This window comes from Microtus pennsylvanicus, chromosome 2, assembly GCF_037038515.1.
Source record: "Microtus pennsylvanicus isolate mMicPen1 chromosome 2, mMicPen1.hap1, whole genome shotgun sequence".
Lineage (NCBI taxonomy): Eukaryota > Metazoa > Chordata > Mammalia > Rodentia > Cricetidae > Microtus > Microtus pennsylvanicus.
In genome coordinates, this window is record NC_134580.1 from 81835142 (window position 1) to 81855792 (window position 20651).

At 37.2% G+C, this 20651-nt stretch overlaps 1 protein-coding gene and 1 pseudogene across 1 annotated transcript; one reads left to right on the plus strand and one right to left on the minus strand.

Annotated features, from left to right (window-relative positions):
- Window positions 1–2296: 2296 nt before the first annotated feature.
- Window positions 2297–3238, plus strand: LOC142844262 (olfactory receptor 4F21-like). The gene has a single exon (XM_075962598.1). It carries the CDS (start codon window positions 2297–2299, stop codon window positions 3236–3238), a length of 942 nt encoding a protein of 313 aa, XP_075818713.1.
- Window positions 3239–9764: 6526 nt separating this feature from the next.
- LOC142844910 (olfactory receptor 4F3/4F16/4F29-like) lies at window positions 9765–10702 on the minus strand (annotated as a pseudogene).
- Between the last annotated feature and the right edge of the window lie 9949 nt (window positions 10703–20651).

A 20651-nucleotide genomic window follows, 5' to 3' on the forward strand; every position in this document is an offset into this window, starting at 1 on the left:
CATGGCAATGATCTTGAATTTTGGCAATTGTGCATTTCCATAAGAATTATCTTTATATGCTAATATTTGAAGAATGATGGACATTATATTAATAGAGGGAACTCTGTGAAGGAAAATTATAATATAATACAAGGAAAGTCTTATTAAATATAGTCATAGAAAGTTGTTTGAAAACTTTGACATAACATTGCCTTTTCAAATTAGTAATGATCACTCAATTATTTAACTATACTTCTGTTGAAAAATCTCCACAGTCTAAGGTCTGGGGGCTTGGGACTTTATGGAATTGAAAGACACAAATTTCCAAAGTGGGTGATAGCGCAGTGTGTGCTGGTTTCTCCTTTGCTAAAACTTCATTGCTAATTCTACGATAGGTAGCTAACGCTTTCATCTAGCATCTCTGCCTCTTGGATTTCTGAGGTTCTGACTTTCTCATCAATTACTTTAACACTCATTCTGAGGCAAAAAAAAAGTATTGTATTTATGATCATTTACGTGAGAGGTACTATTGTTCTTCATTTCTTTTGTCCTTTTTATTCCCTGGGTGTCAATACAGACTCAGTGGACCACACTAATTAGAAGCATTGTTTTTGCTGGGGAAAAAAATCTTAAGGCTCTTTGTTTTGGAAAAGGCATTCTGTCAGAAGGTAAAATTTTCCTCCTCTCAACCAAGATAAATTCTCTCACTTAGAGAATTACCATGTAGGTAAAACACACATGTGAACAGATAATTCACAGGAGAGAAATATCAGTCCAATCTAACTATGCACAGAGGATCTGTCTACAACTATTGGTCATAAATTATTTGCCCTCAATTTAAGCTGCAGTTTTGTTTTTGGAACGTTTGCTTCATGTGTTCTAGAAGAAGCAGAAAATAGGATCAGCTGAGCATGTGTAAGTTTTGCTCATGTTCTTGGAGAAGCTTTATTACAAAAAGCTCCAGAAAAAAATAAAAAATAGAATGCTTATCACATAAAAAATTACAAAAGAACAGTGCATAATATGTTCATGCTTTCTATTCGATATTCTTTCCTTATTTTTTTATCCATTTAGTTTTTCATAGCGATGAATTTTTAACATATGTTCAGCTTTTGTATTCAATATAATCTTGATTTTTGTCACTTCTCAGCATAATCCAAAGTAATTTTCAGCTTTTCTCTTTGAGAATTACAGCTTTCATATGATTGGAGCTTCTCATTATCTCTTAGTTCTTTAAGAGTGTGATTCCCACCTGAAGACATATTCTGTTGGATTAACTCAGGCAAGAGTTTCATTACCTTTCATTCCAAACAAGACTGTCATTTCCATTTTTCAGTATCAGTCAATGCTATAGCTGAAAGTAGAGTCATCCATTGTTCTTCATATATATTGGTAATCATTTAGTTACCTGCAGAGTGCTTCAAACTGATCCTGCGTGCAATTTACTTGGAAGGGTGAGAGGCTCATGGACCACTAAACTTTACTGGCTACTGATATATTCTGGGAAATGAAGAATCATTGTCTCCTGTTGTGGACACACTGCTGAGCTCACCAGCCCACAACAGAGAGCACGCAACACATAATTACACAGAGGGCCTGATTAGACTAACTGATAACAAAATGAAATGAATAGATATGGACCAGAAAAGGTATTTGTCAGGGGGTGAGGAAGGGTTGGTACATAGATGGAAGATGGTGAAGGATGGGGGATGAGTTGGGTCGATATACTCTGTGTGCATGTATGAGACTTTCTGAGAACAAATTTAATTAATTAAAAAAGCACTATTTTCAGCAAGAAAAGATTTAATATTTTTAAAAGTACCTTTTTCATTGATGACACTACTGCAAGCCTACAAAACCAAGATGTGTCAGCAATTTAAACACACAAAATTTCAGAACAAACGAAGGAAGTGATGCACAAAGGCTAAAAGCCTGAATTTCTGTTAGCATGCTACCATTTTATGACGCTAATTTCCCATGTGGAAACTCGTGAGCACAGCAACTGTATAGCTTGTTTGACTTTCCTTAGATTCTCAAGTGCCTTTGCCTCGATTTTTCCCTCTTCGCTATACACTTCAAACTAAACATAAGATTAAAGGATCCATTGCCCCTAAATATGCAAGCATAGGAAATGTTCTGTACCTAGTCTCTGTGAGAGATTTGTAAAATCTCCCTGTAAAACAACAGGGATATCTTTGATGTTTTATACTTAAGTCATTGTTCCACAACCAGGACACCCCTTTTGCTTAGATACAATATTTTCTCCCTCTGTACCCTTCAGGTAGTAATCACCTCATGGTCAGACCTGCACAACTTGATGGATGGAGGAAATCACTCCATGGTATCAGAATTTCTGTTGCTGGGTCTCAACAATTCATGGGGAATTCAGATTCTCCTTTTCCTGTTCTTCACAGTATTTTATGTAGCAAGCATGCTAGGTAACCTCCTCATTGTGCTCACAATCATCTCAGACCATCACCTGCACTCCCCAATGTACTTCCTGCTGGCCAACCTCTCTTTTATAGATACAGGTGTGTCCAGCATTGCTACCCCAAAGATGATTTATGACCTCTTCAGAAAGCACAAAGTCATTTCCGTGAATGGGTGCATCACTCAGATGTTCTTCATTTACACTGTGGGAGGAACGGAGATGGTGCTGCTCATAGTCATGGCCTATGACCGGTACATCGCCATCTGTAAGCCCCTCCACTACCTCACCATCATGAGTCTAAGGATGTGCATTTTTCTCTTGACTCTGGCTTGGACCATTGGCCTTATCCATTCTGTGGCCCAGTTGGCTTTTGTTATCAATTTACCCTTCTGTGGAGCTAATAACATGGATAGCTTTTATTGTGATTTTCCTCGGTTCATCAAACTTGCATGTACAGACACATACAGACTGGAGTTCCTGGTCACTGCCAACAGTGGTTTCATCTCCATGGCCACCTTCTTCATCCTGGTTGTGTCTTACATCTTCATCCTGGTCACGATTCGCAAACATTCCTCAGGTGCCTCCTCCAAGGCCCTCTCCACTCTCTCAGCTCACATCACTGTGGTGCTTTTCTTCTTTGGTCCTTGCATTGTTATCTATGTGTGGCCTTTCCCTACTTTGCCCATAGATAAATTTTTAGCAATTTTTGATGTCATCATCACTCCTTTCATGAATGCTGTCATCTATATACTTAGAAATAAGGAGATGAAAGTTGCAATGAAAAGACTCTTTGTTAGGTCTTTAAGTTTCAAAAAATTCTTTCGTTGACAGTTCAAAGCTTCATATTAAAATAAAACATTATTGAGGATAAATCCTCTTTTATCCTGTATTAAGTCTTTCCTGAAACAAATACACGTAAACAGCATTAAATGGTCGCAGCAAGATGTAATTATGTGTTTAAAGTATATAATCATATACATGTATTACATGTGTGTATGTATGTATATAATTGATATGTATATGTAACACTGGTAAAGAATTAAGTCTTGAATTTGGTGGGAAGGGTTGTCAGACATGAGGGTGGCATGAGAAAGAAAAGGGAAGAGAGAGATTGCTTAGTTATATTTTAATAAAGTAATTTAAAATTTTTGTTCTAATAAACAATTTCAAAAGTCTCTTCAATTTAGTGTTTTAAATATCTACTGTATTCTCTGCAGATCTGATTTATTTTGCTAAATAATTGTTAGATACTAACGATACTGAAAAGCAATAAATTCAGTGTAAATGTGGTTTATGTAAGATGCTGTGTCTCATGAAAGTAACGGTGACTTCTGGAACCTCACGCAGTCAGCATACTTTGTTATCATCTCAAATATTAACAAACATCCTTTTGATTCTGGTTCTCAAAAATAGAACTCTTCTAATCTACCAGCTGCCTAGATTTGGGCCTTGTGGATTGTTCAATGTCTGTACAGCAGCAGGAATACACAAAATAAAGATCTCTAGCTAGAAATACATTGGAACTAGAAAAAGTCACCCTGAGTGAGGTAATCTAGACCCAGAAAGACAAACATGGTATCCATCTCAGGCTCCAAAAAAACAAGTTCTCTTTACAGAGATACCTTATTCAGCCAACACAGGGTGGGGAGGTCCTTGATCCTGACTTAAAGTGATTTGCTAGACTTTGTTGACTCCCCATGGGAAGCCTTACCCTCTCTGAAAAGTGGATGGGGGTAATGGGGTGAGGGGAAAGTGGAGGGAGCAGAACCTGGGATTGGTATGCAAAATAAAAAAATAATAATAATTAATTTAAAAAGAAAAGCCTTAGGTTATTAAACACTTTAAATGCAATAAACTGCAGGTTTTTGAAGTTTTAAGACCATCTATCTAAATATAAGTTTATGACCTTAAAAACATACCTAACATGACTATAAGTCTGACTATATATATATATATATATATATATATATATATATATATATATATATATGTCTCTCTCTATATATATATATTTCTTAATTATACATTACATATTTAAATGAGCTACATAAGCATAATACCTTAAACAAGAATAAAAATATGCATACCATATAACAAAATTAACTTTAAATTTGTATCAATGAACCAAAATCCATACCAAAGTAAAATATGTAAAATTAATAGTTGTTTTTTAGATTAAAGTAGATCCAATAATATATCCTTCTGTCCTATAATTTCTATACCTAATCCTTCTTTTAGAAAGAGATCTGTGAATTTTATTTTTTTCTTTAGCCTATTTTTACTATGACCAACAACAAATTTTACCCAAATCCCTCTTAAATGAAAACAAACATTTATAAACAATGTTTTGGAAATGTGGACATAGTTTTTTAGACTACTACGTCCTGTTTTGCCACCTGCTTCCTACTTCCCATCTGACTATGGGTATGGGTAATCTTTGGAGAAACTTTGAGAAAATTTACGATTATAGTCAAGTCCTGACTGGAGTATTTTGTGAGGATAAATCATCACAGCCAGTAGTCTTGAATCTCTTTTGGGTATCAGACTCTGGGGAAACTCTTAACAGGTGTTCTGAAAAGTTGGATCATCTATCTGGGTTATATGTTACCATAGAGATTTTTCAGGGGATCTTCCTCAATCAAACCTGATTTTTCCTAACTCAGAATGAACCCAGAGCCTCTCATATCCTAAGGAAATAAAAGCAGAACCTCTTTCCCAAAGTAACATATCTCTTAAATTTTGAAGTCAAGCTATTTTTAAAATATATAGGTTGTTTTAATCTAGCAGCTTTCATAACCCAAGGTCTTTTAGTGGCTGAAAATTTTAAAGACAGCACAATAATATCCATAATCAAGACTCTGCTTAATTATCATCTTTACATGGCTTATTATGTATAGATTTTATTTTATTTCTTTTTTAGGGACTTTACACTTTTTCTTTTCTATCTCAAGTCTATGTATACTTTTAAACACAGTGTAGCCCATTTAAAAGGGTTTTTCATTTTGTCTTGCTTTGTCTGAATCTGTCTTCACTGCATATTTCTATCTGTTTCTGACCACATGAGTCTTTAAATTGCTAAACGGCAGTTTGAGCAGCTGGCTCCACCCACCTCATTGGTCTGTGATAATTTAGCTTCAAGGCAGAGGTACCAACATGACCCATGTGTACCACCTTAACTCTGGCAAGTTTATAAGTCTATGCCACCACCAAGTCCCATGCCACAGGCTGCTCATAAACCCTATGTAAGTGTTTGCTAGTAGGGCCTCTTAAAAGAGACTTCTGTTTTTATTCAATAGTGCTGAGTAAGGCAGCTGTGTGTTAAAAGGAGACAACTCTGCTCACCACCAACAAACAGAGCCTACCCAATAAAATGCAGCCAGCAATAAGCTATGCTTGACTCTAATCTTTTGTGTGTTTAGAATCCTCTTTTTAAAGTTTTCTCAGGTTTTATGTGGAAATATTTGCCAAATGTTTGGGTACCATATGTAGATGGAATTTTCCAGTCCCTGGCCATCTGTTCCCAAACACCCCTTCAGGGCTAACTATATTAATCATAAATGCTCGGCCAATAGCTCAGTCCTGTTACTAGTCAACTTTAATCCATTTATGTTAATTTATGTATTGTCACTTGGCTCATAGCTTTATCTGTCCTCTAGTATGTCTTGCTTCCTGGAGAGCTGGCTGGCATCTCTCCTGACTCTCCCTCCTTCTTCCCATCATTCTTAGATTGCCTTCCCTACCTAGTTGTATCCTGTTCAGCTATTGTCCAGCTAGCTTGTTTATTAAATCAATCACAATAACATATATTCACACAATGTAAAGAAATATTACACAGCAGCTGTGACTTTTGTTCCTGGTGCTGAGAGAGCTGTTCATAAAAGAAACTGGGATGCATATTGAAAGAGGGGTAGAATTTTGACAACATGAAAATGTTAGGAGGAGGAAACTGTACAATAACCTCATGTCTTCAATTCCATATGCCTTCCTATTCTCTTATTCTGTTTTCCTTCTTAGTTTCCTGTGGTTGATAAATTCTGAGATCTATTTGACTTTGTCGTTTTGTTTTCAGGATTGTAGAAACTAATTCATATCTTTTGTCTCTGGAAATAAAAACTCTCACACAACTGAATCTCCTTATTTTCTTGAAAAATGTTTTGTCTGTATTTTTTGGAAGTGCCTTAAATAACATGTTACACAGGTATACTCTAGTGTGTTCTAGTCTGTGGTCTTTTGACTTCTTGTATACATTTCTCTACCACACTAAACGAGTGGCATTGGAACTCTGTTTCTACTTCTATGGCTCTACAGAATAAAAAATTATACAGGGAAGAAACACTGCCTTATATGACTCTACATCCACAAGTTTCTGTCAAGATTTAAGCATACCTGTTTAACAAAACAAAACTGTAGAACTGCTGAAACTTAACCCTAAACTCATGTATAAAGAAATAATTAAAATATTCTAAACTAGGGTAATAAAAATAAGAGAGCAATAAATCATGATACAATTGTTCAAACATATGAATTTTAGTTTAAAAATAGTATGTTAATTCATAGCACTGCCATTAAGGTTGCAAATGCATCACAAGAGATTGATTACATAGCAACAAATCAGGACAAGAACTTCGGAATTCTAAAGGCTCCTCTAAAGCCATTGCTCTCTGTATCTTACACACCTGTTTTCAAAGCTTGTATGCACCACTAGGATGTGTCTAATATATTAAAATAAATAAAATTCTCATTTTAATACTTTCATGTGATACTCTGAAAATTCATAATCCTCCATGAATCATCACAGCATGACCTGATAGAAACAATGATCATTCAGTAATATTTTAAGTTTTTAAGTATATTCTAAAATATACACATCTATTATGAATCTATTCTCTTTTTATTTCATGAAAATACTTTATCATACAGTATAATCAGACTACAATTTCCCCTCCCCAACTCCTCTCAGAACATCCCCACTTCTCCACCTACACAAATCCACTTTTCTATCCCTCATTAGAACAGAAACAGACATATGATAATGATAATAATAATACAGTAAAAATAAAATATAAAAACAAGCAGAAGAAAAAGAGCCAAAAACAGCTCAAGAAATACATATAGACACAGAGACACACATTCATTGACACAGAAATCCCATAAAAACAAAAAAGCAGAAAACATATTCTATATGCAAAGAAGCTGTAAGATATTTCTAAAAATACAGGCATGCATAAAGGCCTGGTGAAGTATTATGAGACAAAGTACCTCCAAATGCCAAAGATTGATTTTGCATTGGCCACCTACTGTTGGACATGAGATCTGGCCTTAGGAGTGGTTTCTATATCCAGTGAGAGTCAATTAGAGAAGACTAATTTTTTCCTTTGTGAGTGGTTATAGCTCCTGGGTGAGTAATGAGGGCTTGTGACCACTTCCTCTCTCAATGCTGGGACCTTGATCTTGCACAGACCTGTGCAGGCCCTGCACGTGCTGACACAGGAATTCATATGTGTGCCGGTCCCGCTGTGTTTAGAAGGCTTTGTTTTCCGTGGGATTCTATTCTCAACATGAAACTACATCAGAAATAAAGGTCAGCAACTTTTTATTGTGGCCCTTAGTTAGGGTCTCTGCCTATATTTCTTCAGACACCATCATGTAGAATACAGTCTTCTATGTCTTTCTTTGGCTCTGCATTTATATTATTAGTATTTGTCTTTTGACTTATTTATTTTCATTGTTCTGCAGATGTTCTCAGAAATTACTCAAGGTCCAGACAAGAAGACATACCCTGTTCTTATGAATAAGGTAAGACAATCAAGTGAAAGAATTCTGTAATAGTTTGGAAAGATTTATGAAAACACAAGAAGATTGTCAAGAAATTTGGAAACAGCAAGGGCAATCCTACAGTTACAGAGCTCTAGGGATTTCTAGGGTCATAATTCAAATCTATAGTTCCAGAACAGGGTGAGATAAAAGGAAGAGTAAATAGGAGAGTAGGTAAGCTATTTCTTCATTTTACCATGAGCTTTATTTATGTTTTGTTGGGGACACATCAACCTGGGGTGTGGTGTTGCAATCACCATTGTAACTGCCATTTAGTAAATTATGTCACGAAATTTGAAAACTCAGTGGCTTGTCATGAGGCACATATGTAGACTAGTGAATTCTGTGTTATGTTTCATTTGATATGAAATATGTCCTCGGTAAAACAATACCTGTTTAAGTACAAGGCAGGTTGGATAAATCATTCTATGAGCCTTCAAATGATTAACCTAGCAGATATGTAGGTTCTATCTCAATCACAATTTAAACAGTGAAGTAGAAAAGAAATGAATGATATACAATAAAGGATTACTTACAGGAGTAGGATTTATTGAATGGTCAACCCACAAAGCTGCCCAGGAAGGTTGCAGTCTCAATATGGAATCAAAGTTAGAGGTGCTACAATCCCACAAGGAAAAATAAACATGAGGTGGAGACTAAGGATAATTAATACTGTGTGTCTAAATGTCTCCAATTTTAAGACAGTAGTTTATGGCTAGCCTGGTTACTATAACCATAATGATATACTTGCAACTACCTTAAAATATGGAGTAATTAAAATAGGATATAGAAAGGGAAGCAGAGCCACAAGACTACTTGTGTTAAAAAGATTTATGATGACTTAGCAGACTGTAGAGTGTCTATGAGTGGCCTAGGTGCCTACATGGTACCAGCTGATAAAAAAGTTATAGTTCCATTTGCATCTTTAAAATATCACACAAACTTTTTCTAAACTCTGACTTAGACGTATACTGAAAAACAAACATGGGAACTACAAAGGAAATACAAAGAAAACTTAAAAATTAAATATCATAATGTTAATTGGAGAGCTTATATTACTGACAATCATGTATGCTTGCAGATTCTAAGCAGACAAACAAGTGGTTAGACTGTGTATAAGGATGAAAAATTAACTCAGATCAATGTCAATTTGTAAATTCCACATGGAGTGATGCCAGAAAGTCCTGCATGTGAGAAAATTGGTGCTCAGAGAGAGAGAGAGAGAGAGAGAGAGAGAGAGAGAGAGAGAGAGAGAGAGAGAGAAAGGTTGACATTTCATTTGTCAGTCTTAAAGCACCTTCTATGTTCAGCACACTAAAAGTTTCTTTCGCATAAAAATTCTTCTTTGGGAATTGGGCTCTGTATTATTATATTCTTTGTTTCATAAATATATAATTGCTTCTCTGTTGATAGAACACATTGCAAATCTCTCCTAAAAAAAAAATAACCCAAATATCAGTATAGGTAAACAAATCTGATCCTAGAAAGTAATTTTTCACTGAATTTGGTCAACAATGAGAAAAGTTCACACTGTCATAATTTAGGAAATCTTCCCGTATTTCAGTAACTGTCTGCATATTTTCTTCATTGATGTCTTCATTTCTTGATTCCTCAGAGTGTAGATCACAGGGTTCAGAAAAGGAGTACCAACTGCATCAAATATGGCCAGATATTTATCCAGGTGTGTGGAGGGAGAAGGCCATGAATAAATGAATATCAAGGGACCAAAGAATAGGACCACAACAGAGATGTGAGCAGAAAGTGTAGTCAGAGCCTTAGAGAAACCACTTGAGGAATGTTTCTGAACAGTGACTATTATGACAATATAAGACATGGCCAGTATGAAGAAGGAGCCTACAGAGATGAATCCACTGTTGGCTGATACCATTAATTCTAATTGGTTGGTATCTATGCAAGCAAGTCTGACGAACCGAGGAAAGTCACAGCAAAAACTGTCCAAAATATTTGGTCCACAGAAAGGCAAATTCAAAATATAAACAAATAAACCAGGGAATGCATCAGGCCAACCACCCAGGCAGACACTAAAATGAAAATGCACATTTTGGCATTCATAATGGTCAAATAATGGAGAGGCTTACATATGGCTACATATCTATCATAAGCCATGCCTATAAGCAGTACCACCTCTACACCACCAATCACATGGATGAAGAAGATTTGAGTGATGCAGCCTCTAAAGGAGATGACTTTGTGCTTTCTGAACAGGTCATAAATCATCTTGGGACAAGTGACACATGATGCACCTAAATCAATGAAGGAGAGATTGGCCAACAGAAAGTACATGGGAGAATGTAAGTGAGGATCAGAAGCCACTGTGAAAATGATGAGGGAGTTTCCCATCATGCTTGCCATATAAAACACTGAAGCAAACACAAACAGAAGTACTTGCAACTTCCAGGAGTTGGTGAGTCCCACGAACAGAAATTCTGACACCATAGAGTGATTTCTTCCTTCCATTGATGCTCTTTGCAGCACTACCTGAAGGACAGCAGTAGAAGAAACCGAAAATTATGATAATTGTATTAATTCTTTAAAAGGGTAGAACTCGAGGTTATGAAAACCTATTTTTCATTTAGCATCTAAATTTATTCCAAAGATGAATGTATATATGAGCAAATGCTTACATGGCTACTTATCAGGTGACAGAAAATTACAAACACGCTTAAATAGTCTTCCACACTTGTTAAAAGAACTTTCATCAAAGGTTCTAAAATAACAAGTTTCGGTTAGGTGTTAAAAAAGGAACCTTGTACTGAGTTATGTATGAATACATACATAAATTAGTGTATGTATTCATTTAAGAAAGTGTAAAGTGGAGTTGGGGATTTAGCTCAGTGGTAGAGTGCTTGCCTAGCAAGTACAAGGCTCTGGATGCAGTCTTCAGTTCCGAAGAAAGAAAATAAAGCATATATCCTTTTCTATAAAAATTGTAAAATAGGGCCTTCATATTTAAACGGTATAAAGCACATGCCTTCCAGTTGTGGGGCCCGAGATTTCATTCCCATTAAAGAAAGGAAAGAAGGAAGGAAGGAAGGAAGGAAGGAAGGAAGGAAGGAAGGAACGAACGAACGAGAAAGAGGAGAGGAACAAACAGAAAAATGGTTAGATGGAGATGGAGACAGAGAAAATACAATATAAAATAGGAGAAAAGGACTGGGAGAGAGAGGGAGACAGACAGACAGTTGAGAGAGGGAGTTATTAACAATTATGAATTTTAGAATGAATCACCCAGAGGAAATGATACTGTTTGGCCCATGATCATTGAAACATTATTTATAATAACAAATATAGAAACATCCCAAGTGCTCCTTTACAGATGAGTGGACAATAAACATAAATACAGACATACGCATACACACATAAACACACACACATATATACATAGTATAGATATTTGAACTATTCTACAGTCTTTAAAAATCAGGGAATTCTATGTCTTATAATAACATTTATGAACCTGGATGTCATTTTGTTGAGTGCAACTATAGACACAAGAAGATAAATCCTAAAATATCTTATGTGCATATAAAATCTGAAGGAAGTCGTACTCATAGAAGCAAAGAATATGATGGTGAACCAGGCAAAAATGGCATCAGAAGTGGGTATGAAGCACGATGATGATGATGATGGTGATGGTAAAAATACAAAGCTCCATTGACATAATAGTTACTTCCTGGAGATCCAATGTAGCATGGCGATTATAGGCAATGATAATTGTGTGTGGCACTCTTGAGAATTGCTGAGAGGCAATCACCGATGTTCTCACAACAGGTAAGTAATCAGGTAAATATGTTCATTATTTTAATATATAGAATGTAATATACATATACTTTTTTAATTTATATATAAATATTAAAATTAATCTTATATGTAAACAAATTCTGTATATATATCAAAGATATAGGATATTTATTTGTTAGTTGCACCTATATAAACCAGAAAGAGAAAAATGACCTATTATGCCCATAGAGGTTTTCTAATTTAAGTATTATTTCTTTTCTCATTTATTTTATGTACCAACCAGTTCCCCCTCCCTGCTCTCCTCCCATCCCCTCCCTTTTCCCATCTACATCCAGTCCTCATCTACTCCTCCATCTCCATTCAGTAAAGGGACATGCCTCCTATGGGCTTGCACAAAACAAGGCATGACAAGCTGAGGCAGGATCAGTCTCCTTCTCTTATGATGAGGCAAGACCTGCTAGTACAGCATGAGGACATATTACCAACAGCCAACTAAGTGCCAGGGAGAGGTCCTGCTATCACTCTTAGAAGCCTTACTAAGAGACCAAGCTACACGATTGTCACACACATGCAGAGGGCCTTTGCAGGTCTCATGCAGTCTCCCTACTGTTGGTCCAATGTCCATGAGCTCCCTGAAGCCCAGGTCAACTGTCTCTGTGGGCTCCCCATCACAATCCCCCCTAGAAAGGTACAATCTCTCCTCCCTTTCTTCCAATGAAAATATAAGTAACTGTCTATCATTTTCAAATAACTACTGAGTTATTTAAATGAAACAAAGGACACCCTTAGCTTTCTAATTTTGAAATTCAATCAACTCAGTGCTTTTTGCATTTTAATTACTCTGACTCTCATTCTCACTTTCACCCAAGAAAAATTAAAATTTTCACTTGTTAAAACTCTTTAACTGTCTTACTTACAGTTCAGAAATAAAATTAATATAAAAACTTGTTATGAACCATGGGAGATGGAGCTGAAGGGATGGCTCAGTGGTTGAGAGTACTCACTGATCTTGGAGAGGAAATGGGTTTAGTTTATCAGTACCCACATGACAGCTCATATCTGTCTGTAATTCCAGTTCCAGAGAACCCAACTCATCCTTCTGGCTTCCTCGAGTACTGCTTACAAGAAGTGCACGTACATACATGGAAGCAAAAAAATAAATAAACATAAGCACAAAAAATAAACATTTAAAAGAGGAGAAAATGTGAAAAATAAATCTAATTCATGATCTGGAAGTTTTATTCTGTTTTCAAATTCTCAACAACACATGGAGAGATGAGTAAGTATTAGAAAATTGCACCTTGAGTAAATTAAAAGTACTACAAAGCTTTATGATGTTGTCTAGTGTCTTTTACATTTCTTCATGTACAATGTTATTTTAGCTCAAAGTCAAATACAATGAACATTTTTCTACACATCAGAGAGTTTTTCATAGTTATTTTCCCATGCTATTCAATTTCTTTTCCAGTTTGCTATCTACTTTGCTTTCAACAAACACAAATATGATCCATGCTCATAGCAATTTCAAAACTAAAATTGTATCAACAAATAAAGACACACTTCTCATTGTTTAAATATGTTTGTGCATTTTACCTGTATAAAATGCACAGCATCTTCACAGACTGGCTTCCCTGATTTCTCTAGCCTAAAGTACCAAATAATAACCTAACATAAAATATATGAAGCCAATTATTCTAACCTCAAGAGATCATTGAGCCAAAGAATCTAAAAACACTAGATAGCTTTGAATGTGTTCATAGTTTAGACTCTCCCCCAGGTGACTGTTTGATTTGGCCAGTGCAACTGAAGGATTTCATACCTCATAAAACAACACTAAAGAGAAAAAAGAAAATAAAATGGAAATGTTTATATCATTGTACTATTTTGTTGTAAATATTGATGAACAGCCATTATAATTAATCTCTAAAAGTAGAAAATTAGTTCAAATCCTGACTATACACATTTAATCATTTTAGTATATCTTAAGAAAAAAGTATGAAGCTTTCACTTTTATGTATTATATAATTGTGAATTTGTATATAAATTTAGATGTGTAGAAGTCCACAGAAGATATGAAACATAAAAATGAATGAAATAATTAACTACCAATCAATACAACAGGGGGCTAAGAGCAGGAACAAGCCAAGAGTAACCATTGTCTTCACTCTATACAATGTAGTTCCTAAAGTCTTAACTAGTTCACTAATACAAAAGAAAGGAAGGAGGAAGGAAAAGATAAAGGAAGTAAGGTCAAAAAAGGAAGATAGGAAGGAAAGAAGGAAGGAAGGAAGGAAGGAAGGAAGGAAGGAAGGAAGGAAGGAAGGAAGGAAGGAAGGAAGGAAGAAAGAAAGGAAGGGAGGACAAACAGCAAAAGGAGTCAATGTATCAAGGTAGCCCTTGTTGCCAATAACATGATTCACTACGTAAGAGACCTTAAAGACCACCAAAACTCTCTTAAAGCTTACAGTTTCAACAAAGATTCAGTATACAAAATAAACATGCAAAAATCAGAAGCCAATGACAAACATACAAAACAGAAATCTAAGAAATGATATGGTAGCAAAAAGGGAAAAAAAAGAAAAGAAGAAACCTGGAGAAAAAAATCTAATCAAGAAAATGAAGACCTTTTACAATAAAAACTTTAGAACATTGAAGAAAGAAACTGAGGACTATATAAGAAGATAGAAAGAGCTCTTGTGCTCATTGATCAGAAGAATCAATGAGAAAATTGATATCCTACCAACATAAATCTAGAGGCTTTATGAAATATCCTCAGTAAATACTAGAATCATCTTCACAGACATGAAAAACCAATTTCAAAATTTATATGGAGATTAAAAAGACCAAGGATAGCCAAAGAAATCCTGAACAAAAATACTACAGAGGATGTCACCATACTGATTTCAAATCACAAATAGGGCCCCAGTAATAAAAATAATCATGGTACTAGCACAAAAGAGACACATAGATCAATGACATAGAATAGAGGACCCAAACATAACTCTGCATAGCTGCAGAACCTGACATTTCACAAAGACACCAAAAATATGCATTGGAAAAAAGAAAGCATCTTCAACAAATGTTGTTGGAAAATTTCAATCTCACCATGTAGAAAATCAAACTAAAAACTTATTTCTCTCCCTGAACATAATTCAGCTCCAGGTGAAAAAAGGACATCAATGTAAGACCTGACACCCTGTAATTACTAGTAGAAAAAGCAGGAAGTACGCATAAAATAACAGACACATGGACGGAAAAATACTATCCTGAGTGAGGTAAGACAGACCCAAAAAGAGGAACATGGGATGTCCTCACTCATATTGGTTTCTAGTCATAAATAAAGGACATTGAGCCTATAATCCGTGATCCTAGAGAAGCTAAATAAGAAGGTGAACCCAAAGAAAAACATATAGTCATCCTCCTGGATATTAACCTTCATCAGGCGATGAAAGGAGATAGAGACAGAGACCCACATTGGAGCACCTGACTGAAACCCCAAGGTCCAAATCAGGAGCAGAAGGAGAGAGAGCACGAGCAAGGAACTCAGGACCGCGAGGGGTGCACCCACACACTGAGAGAATGGGGATGTTCTATCGGGAACTCACCAAGGCCAGCTGGACTGGGTCTGAAAAAGCATGGGATAAAACCGGACTCGCTGAACATAGCGGACAATGAGGACTACTGAGTAGTCAAGAACAATGGCACTGGGTTTTGATCCTACTGCACATACCGGCTTTGTGGGAGCCCAGGCTGTTTGGTTGTTCACCTTACTAGGCCTGGAAGAAGGTGGGAGGTTTTTGAACTCCCCACAGGGCTGGGAACCCTGACTGCTCTTTGGGCTGATGAGAGAGGGGGAGTTGATTGAGGGAGGGGGGAGGGAAGTGGGAGGCGGTGGCAGGGAGGAGACAGAAATCTTTAATAAATATATAAATAAATGAATGAATTTTTAGTGTGTGTACGCGTGTGTGTAACTGTACGAGCATGCATGCGGAAGTCCAAGGACAATCTGCTGGAGTCAGTTAGCACTCTCCTTCCACCATGCTGAATTGAGCTCAGGTACTGAAGTGATAAAGCCTATACCCACTGAGCCAGCTCCTAGTTCCCTGAAATGTGATCTTTTAAGAAGATTGCAATCCCCTTCAAAATTCTGTCCTTCTGTTTCCATTTCCCTATTATACATGTTATGAAGAACTAATTATTGCACTTAGAGTATAGTTTTTATATTCCTCTTTTTTTCCTTTCACCCTCTATCTAAATCTCCATTACACCTTTCATTTTTCTCTTTCCTGCCCACCTCTCTAGCCTTACATCTTACCTTTCTTCAAAATTGAAGCTCCCATTAACCAGTTGTCTCAAATATCATGAGACACTGTTATATTTCTCATCCCCATGAATATCTGTGTGTGAGAGAGAGAGACAGAGAGAAGAGAGAGAGAGAGAGAGAGAGAGAGAGAGAGAGAGAGAGAGAGAGAGAGAACTCCTTCACTCATGCTGAGAGTATTCAGACAGCTACTGAGTTATAAAAAGTAAGGAAACCAGAGAAACAACTGGGACTTCTAGGCAGTATGGTCTACTGGATTTGGGTAACAATTTGTTAACAATTGTTCCTCTTCACAACTCTAATAAAAAGACTTCTAAACTCTTGCTAAACTATGTGTCTTTCTTGATATTTATCTTCAATACAGATAGCATCATACTTTTTCTTTACACATTTTTGTCTATATTTTTTATTCATCACTTTTAAACATGAAATTCAAAGCATGAGAAAGTATGAGGGCAAAAAGAATCTGACTCTTTCTCTTTACAGTGTAAAGGAATATGACAAAATTCCTAAAACGTTTAATAATCTTTTAAATGTTAGCTAGAAGAGTTCACAATCCAATAATTCATGAAGAATAAAGGATTCATTGAGGTAGAATTAAGGAGATAATATTCAGGATGAAACTCAGAAAGTTAAATAAACCTTAAATCCAAAAGCAAAAGAGCTATGCTACATTGAAATGACAATATATTGAAAAGGGACATGTTAGGCAAGTCACACAGTGGTTACCTATGGGTTAATTTTATGTGTGTCTGTTTGACTAAACTAAGGATGTTAGTATTTGTCTGTGAGTGCATGCTGTGGTCTGGATAAAGTTGAAGGGAAGATAAAAGCTGGGCCTAAAGAATCATGTCCTGCGAGGAGTCTTCCAAACAGACCAAGCTACATAATTGTCACACACATGCAGAGGGCCTAGGTTGGTCCCATGAAAGCTCACTAACTGTTAATCCAGAATCTATTGCTTCCACCTGTCCATGTCAGCTGTTTCTGTGGATTCCCTCATCATGACCTTCACTCCTCTGACTCGTACAATCTGTCATCTCTTTCTTCGGGAGGACTCCCAGAGCTTGTACCATTGCTTGGCTGTGGATCTTTGTAACTGCTTTCATCAGCTACTGAATGAAGACTCTCTGATGACAATTAGGGTAGTCATCAATCTGATTACAATAGATGGACAGTTCAGGCACCTTTTCCACTATTGCTAGGATCATTTCACTTAGCTGGGATCATCCTTGTGGATTCCTGGGAGATTCCCTGGGGCCAGGTTTCTTATTAGACCTCTGTCCCACCCCAAACTGCCTCTTGTACCCAGCCAGGCCATCCTGCCCCCTCAAATTCTCATCCTCCACCTCCCCCATCCCTGCCCCCAGTTAGTGCAGAAGATTTCTTCTATTTCCCCATCCCAGGGAAATCCATGCATCCCTCTTTGAGCCTTTTTGTTCTCTATTCTCTCAGCGGCTGAACATTGTAGGTTGGTTATCCTCTTCTTTACTCCTAATATCCACTTATGAGTGAGTACATACCATGTTTGTCTTTCTAGGTCTGGGTTACCTAACTAAGAATTATTTTTTGTAGGTCCATTCATTTGCCTGAAAATTTCAAGATGTCATTGGTTCTTTACAGCTTATTGAAGTACTCCATTGAATAAAAGTACAACAATTTTCTTATTCATTCTTCAGTTCACGGACATCTAGGTTGTTTCTATGATCTGGATATTGTAGGGATAGGTCCCGCCCCTTGAGGGGCGTGTTCGCCTCGGGCTAATGTCTGCCTATAAATTTGGCAAGCTTGCTCCCAGCCATTGCTTCTGCTTTCCTGGTCTCCGCAGGAACGGTGGTTCTGTAAGTCTATTTCTACATTAAAGCTATAGATATATATATTTTTACAATCTGTCTGCATTTGTTTACGCCGTTACATTTTGGCGTCCAACCTGGGCTATTTTGCCCCCGACTCAAGCGGGTAGCCCGCTAGCTAACACAGCACCCTCCTGGGTGCTGTTTTTTAGTTCATGACTCCTGCCCCAGTGCCGAGTCCGAGACACACTCGGCCACACAGGCCCATTCTGCCTGCCTTGGCTAAGTTTGCAGCGGAACCCCACTGCCTGAATTAGCAGAAGCTCAAGTACCTGCGGTTTTGCAACAAAAGCTGCCACAGTGGCAGATTTGGTCTGATACAAAGTGACTTGGCCAGGCAGTGGTGGCACAAGCCTTTGATATCAGCACTTGGGAAGCAGAGGCAGGCGGATCTCTGTGAGTTTGAGGCCGGCCAGGCAGTGGTAGTGCACGCCTTTAATCCCAGCACTTGGGAGGCAGAAGCAGGTGGATCTCTGTGAGTTCGAGACCAGCCAGGCGGTAGTGGTGCATGCCTTTAATCTCAGCACTCGGGAGGCAGAGACAGGCGGATCTCTGTGAGTTCGAGGCCAGCCTGATCTACAAGAGCTAGTTCTAGGAGAGGCTCCAAAAACACAGAGACAACCACTGGCAGGAACCGATCATTGCAGGTAAAAAATTGTTCTTTTATAAATAAAATGTCTGAACACATTAGTATTCAAGAATTTAACAGTTTTTTTTTAATTGTAACATGTGGGAGATTTTACAAGAGGTGTCTATCACCCCACATCTATGGATCCTTCTGGGATTCGTAGTTGTCATTGGCACCAAATGGTTTGATAATAGAAATATGATAAAGTCTTTACGAGACGAATCCAGGACTCTTAAGGCAGAGATTGAACGCTTAAAAACAATTGAGAATGACAACAATCTTCTCAAGAATCAGTTTGAAGTTCTCCAGGCTGATAACAATTTTCTCAAGAATCAGTTTGAAGTTCTCCAGGCTGATGTTAAGGAGAAATTCATTACTATGGACGAGGGAACAGCTGATCTGGATCGTAAGCTTCAGTCCCTTTCTGTAGGAACTGAAATATTAGTGGCTGATGTTAAGGAGAAATTCATTACTATGGAAGAGGGAACAGCTGATTTGGACAATAAGATTCAGTCCCTTTCTGTAGGAAATGAAACATTAACTGAGAAAATCAAAACTGCTGAATGTGACAATCGGATTTTGTCTAAAGCTTATGACAGATTGGCGGAAAGATTGTCAATACAAGAAGGCACGGTTTATGCCATAAAAATTATGTCCAAAGATGAGATGTTATCTCTAATGAACAAACTTCATACTTTAGAATTTTCAATGAAGGCTTTGGAACATAATTCTGGACAGGAGATTCAGACATTGCAGAAGGCAATGGTGAATAGAATTGAAAAGTTTGAGGAATTTCTAAATTCTGATGAAGAAGAGCAAAGGGTAGAAAGGCAAATTTTAACTACATCTATGGGTAAATCTCTCCGGGACAATTTCCACAAAGCTCTACCTACAGCTCTACCTGCCTTTCCAGTAATAACAACAGAGAAGGTGATTGGTTCCAGAAACCCTAGGATCATCAAGGAGAATACATGGGAGCCTGTCTGTATGAATGATCTTAAGGAAATAAAACAGGCTGTCATGACTTTTGGGATGCAAGCCTCTTTTGTTAAAGAGATGCTAAGATCTTGGGCCACGACAAGCAGAGCAACCCCCTCGGACTGGCTCCAACTGAGCTCTGCTGTACTTGAGAGTGGACCGCAATTGAAATGGAAATGCTTATTCAGGCAAGAGGCTAGACTTTTAGAACAGCAGGAAAAAGCGAAGGGAATTGACATTTCCCTAGATAAAATTCTAGGTGAAGGCCTCTTTTCCGACCCTCAGGAACAAGCTAATTTGGATGAAAACACACTCTCCATTTGTACTACAGCAGCCTTAAGGGCTTGGGACAGGGTACAAGACCCAGGACAGAGAATGGAATCATTTGTCAGAGTTAAACAGGGTCAGAGAGAACCCTTTAGTGACTTTTTACAAAGATTAACCAAGGCTGTACAAATAGGGATATCTGACCAGAAGCAAGATGTAAAATGATTGAGTCTTTGGCTTATGAAAATGCAAATGTGGAATGCAAAAGGATTTTGGGGCCTTTAAAGCTCAGATCAGCGCCTTTGGAAGAATGGGTCTTACATACACTCAATGTTGATGCATTTGATTATGGCAGTGAAGCATGGGTAGAAGAAGCAATTTCTAATGGTAAAAGGAGACACCAGAATAACAAATGTTTTAATTGTGGCAAAATGAATCGTATGAAAAGGAATTGTAGACAACAGATTTTCAGAAATAATAATAATAATAATAATAATGCTTCTTACAGAAATAATAATAATAATGCATCTTCTAGAAATAACAGAAATAGGAGGACTCAGCCTGCAGGTTTATGTAGAAGATGTGGAAAAGGCAGACATTGGACAAATGAATGCAGGT

Coding starts and splice junctions, on each gene's coding strand:
- LOC142844262 (XM_075962598.1), top strand. CDS start 2,297: ATGGATGGAGGAAATCACTCCATGGTATCAGAATTTCTGTTGCTGGGT.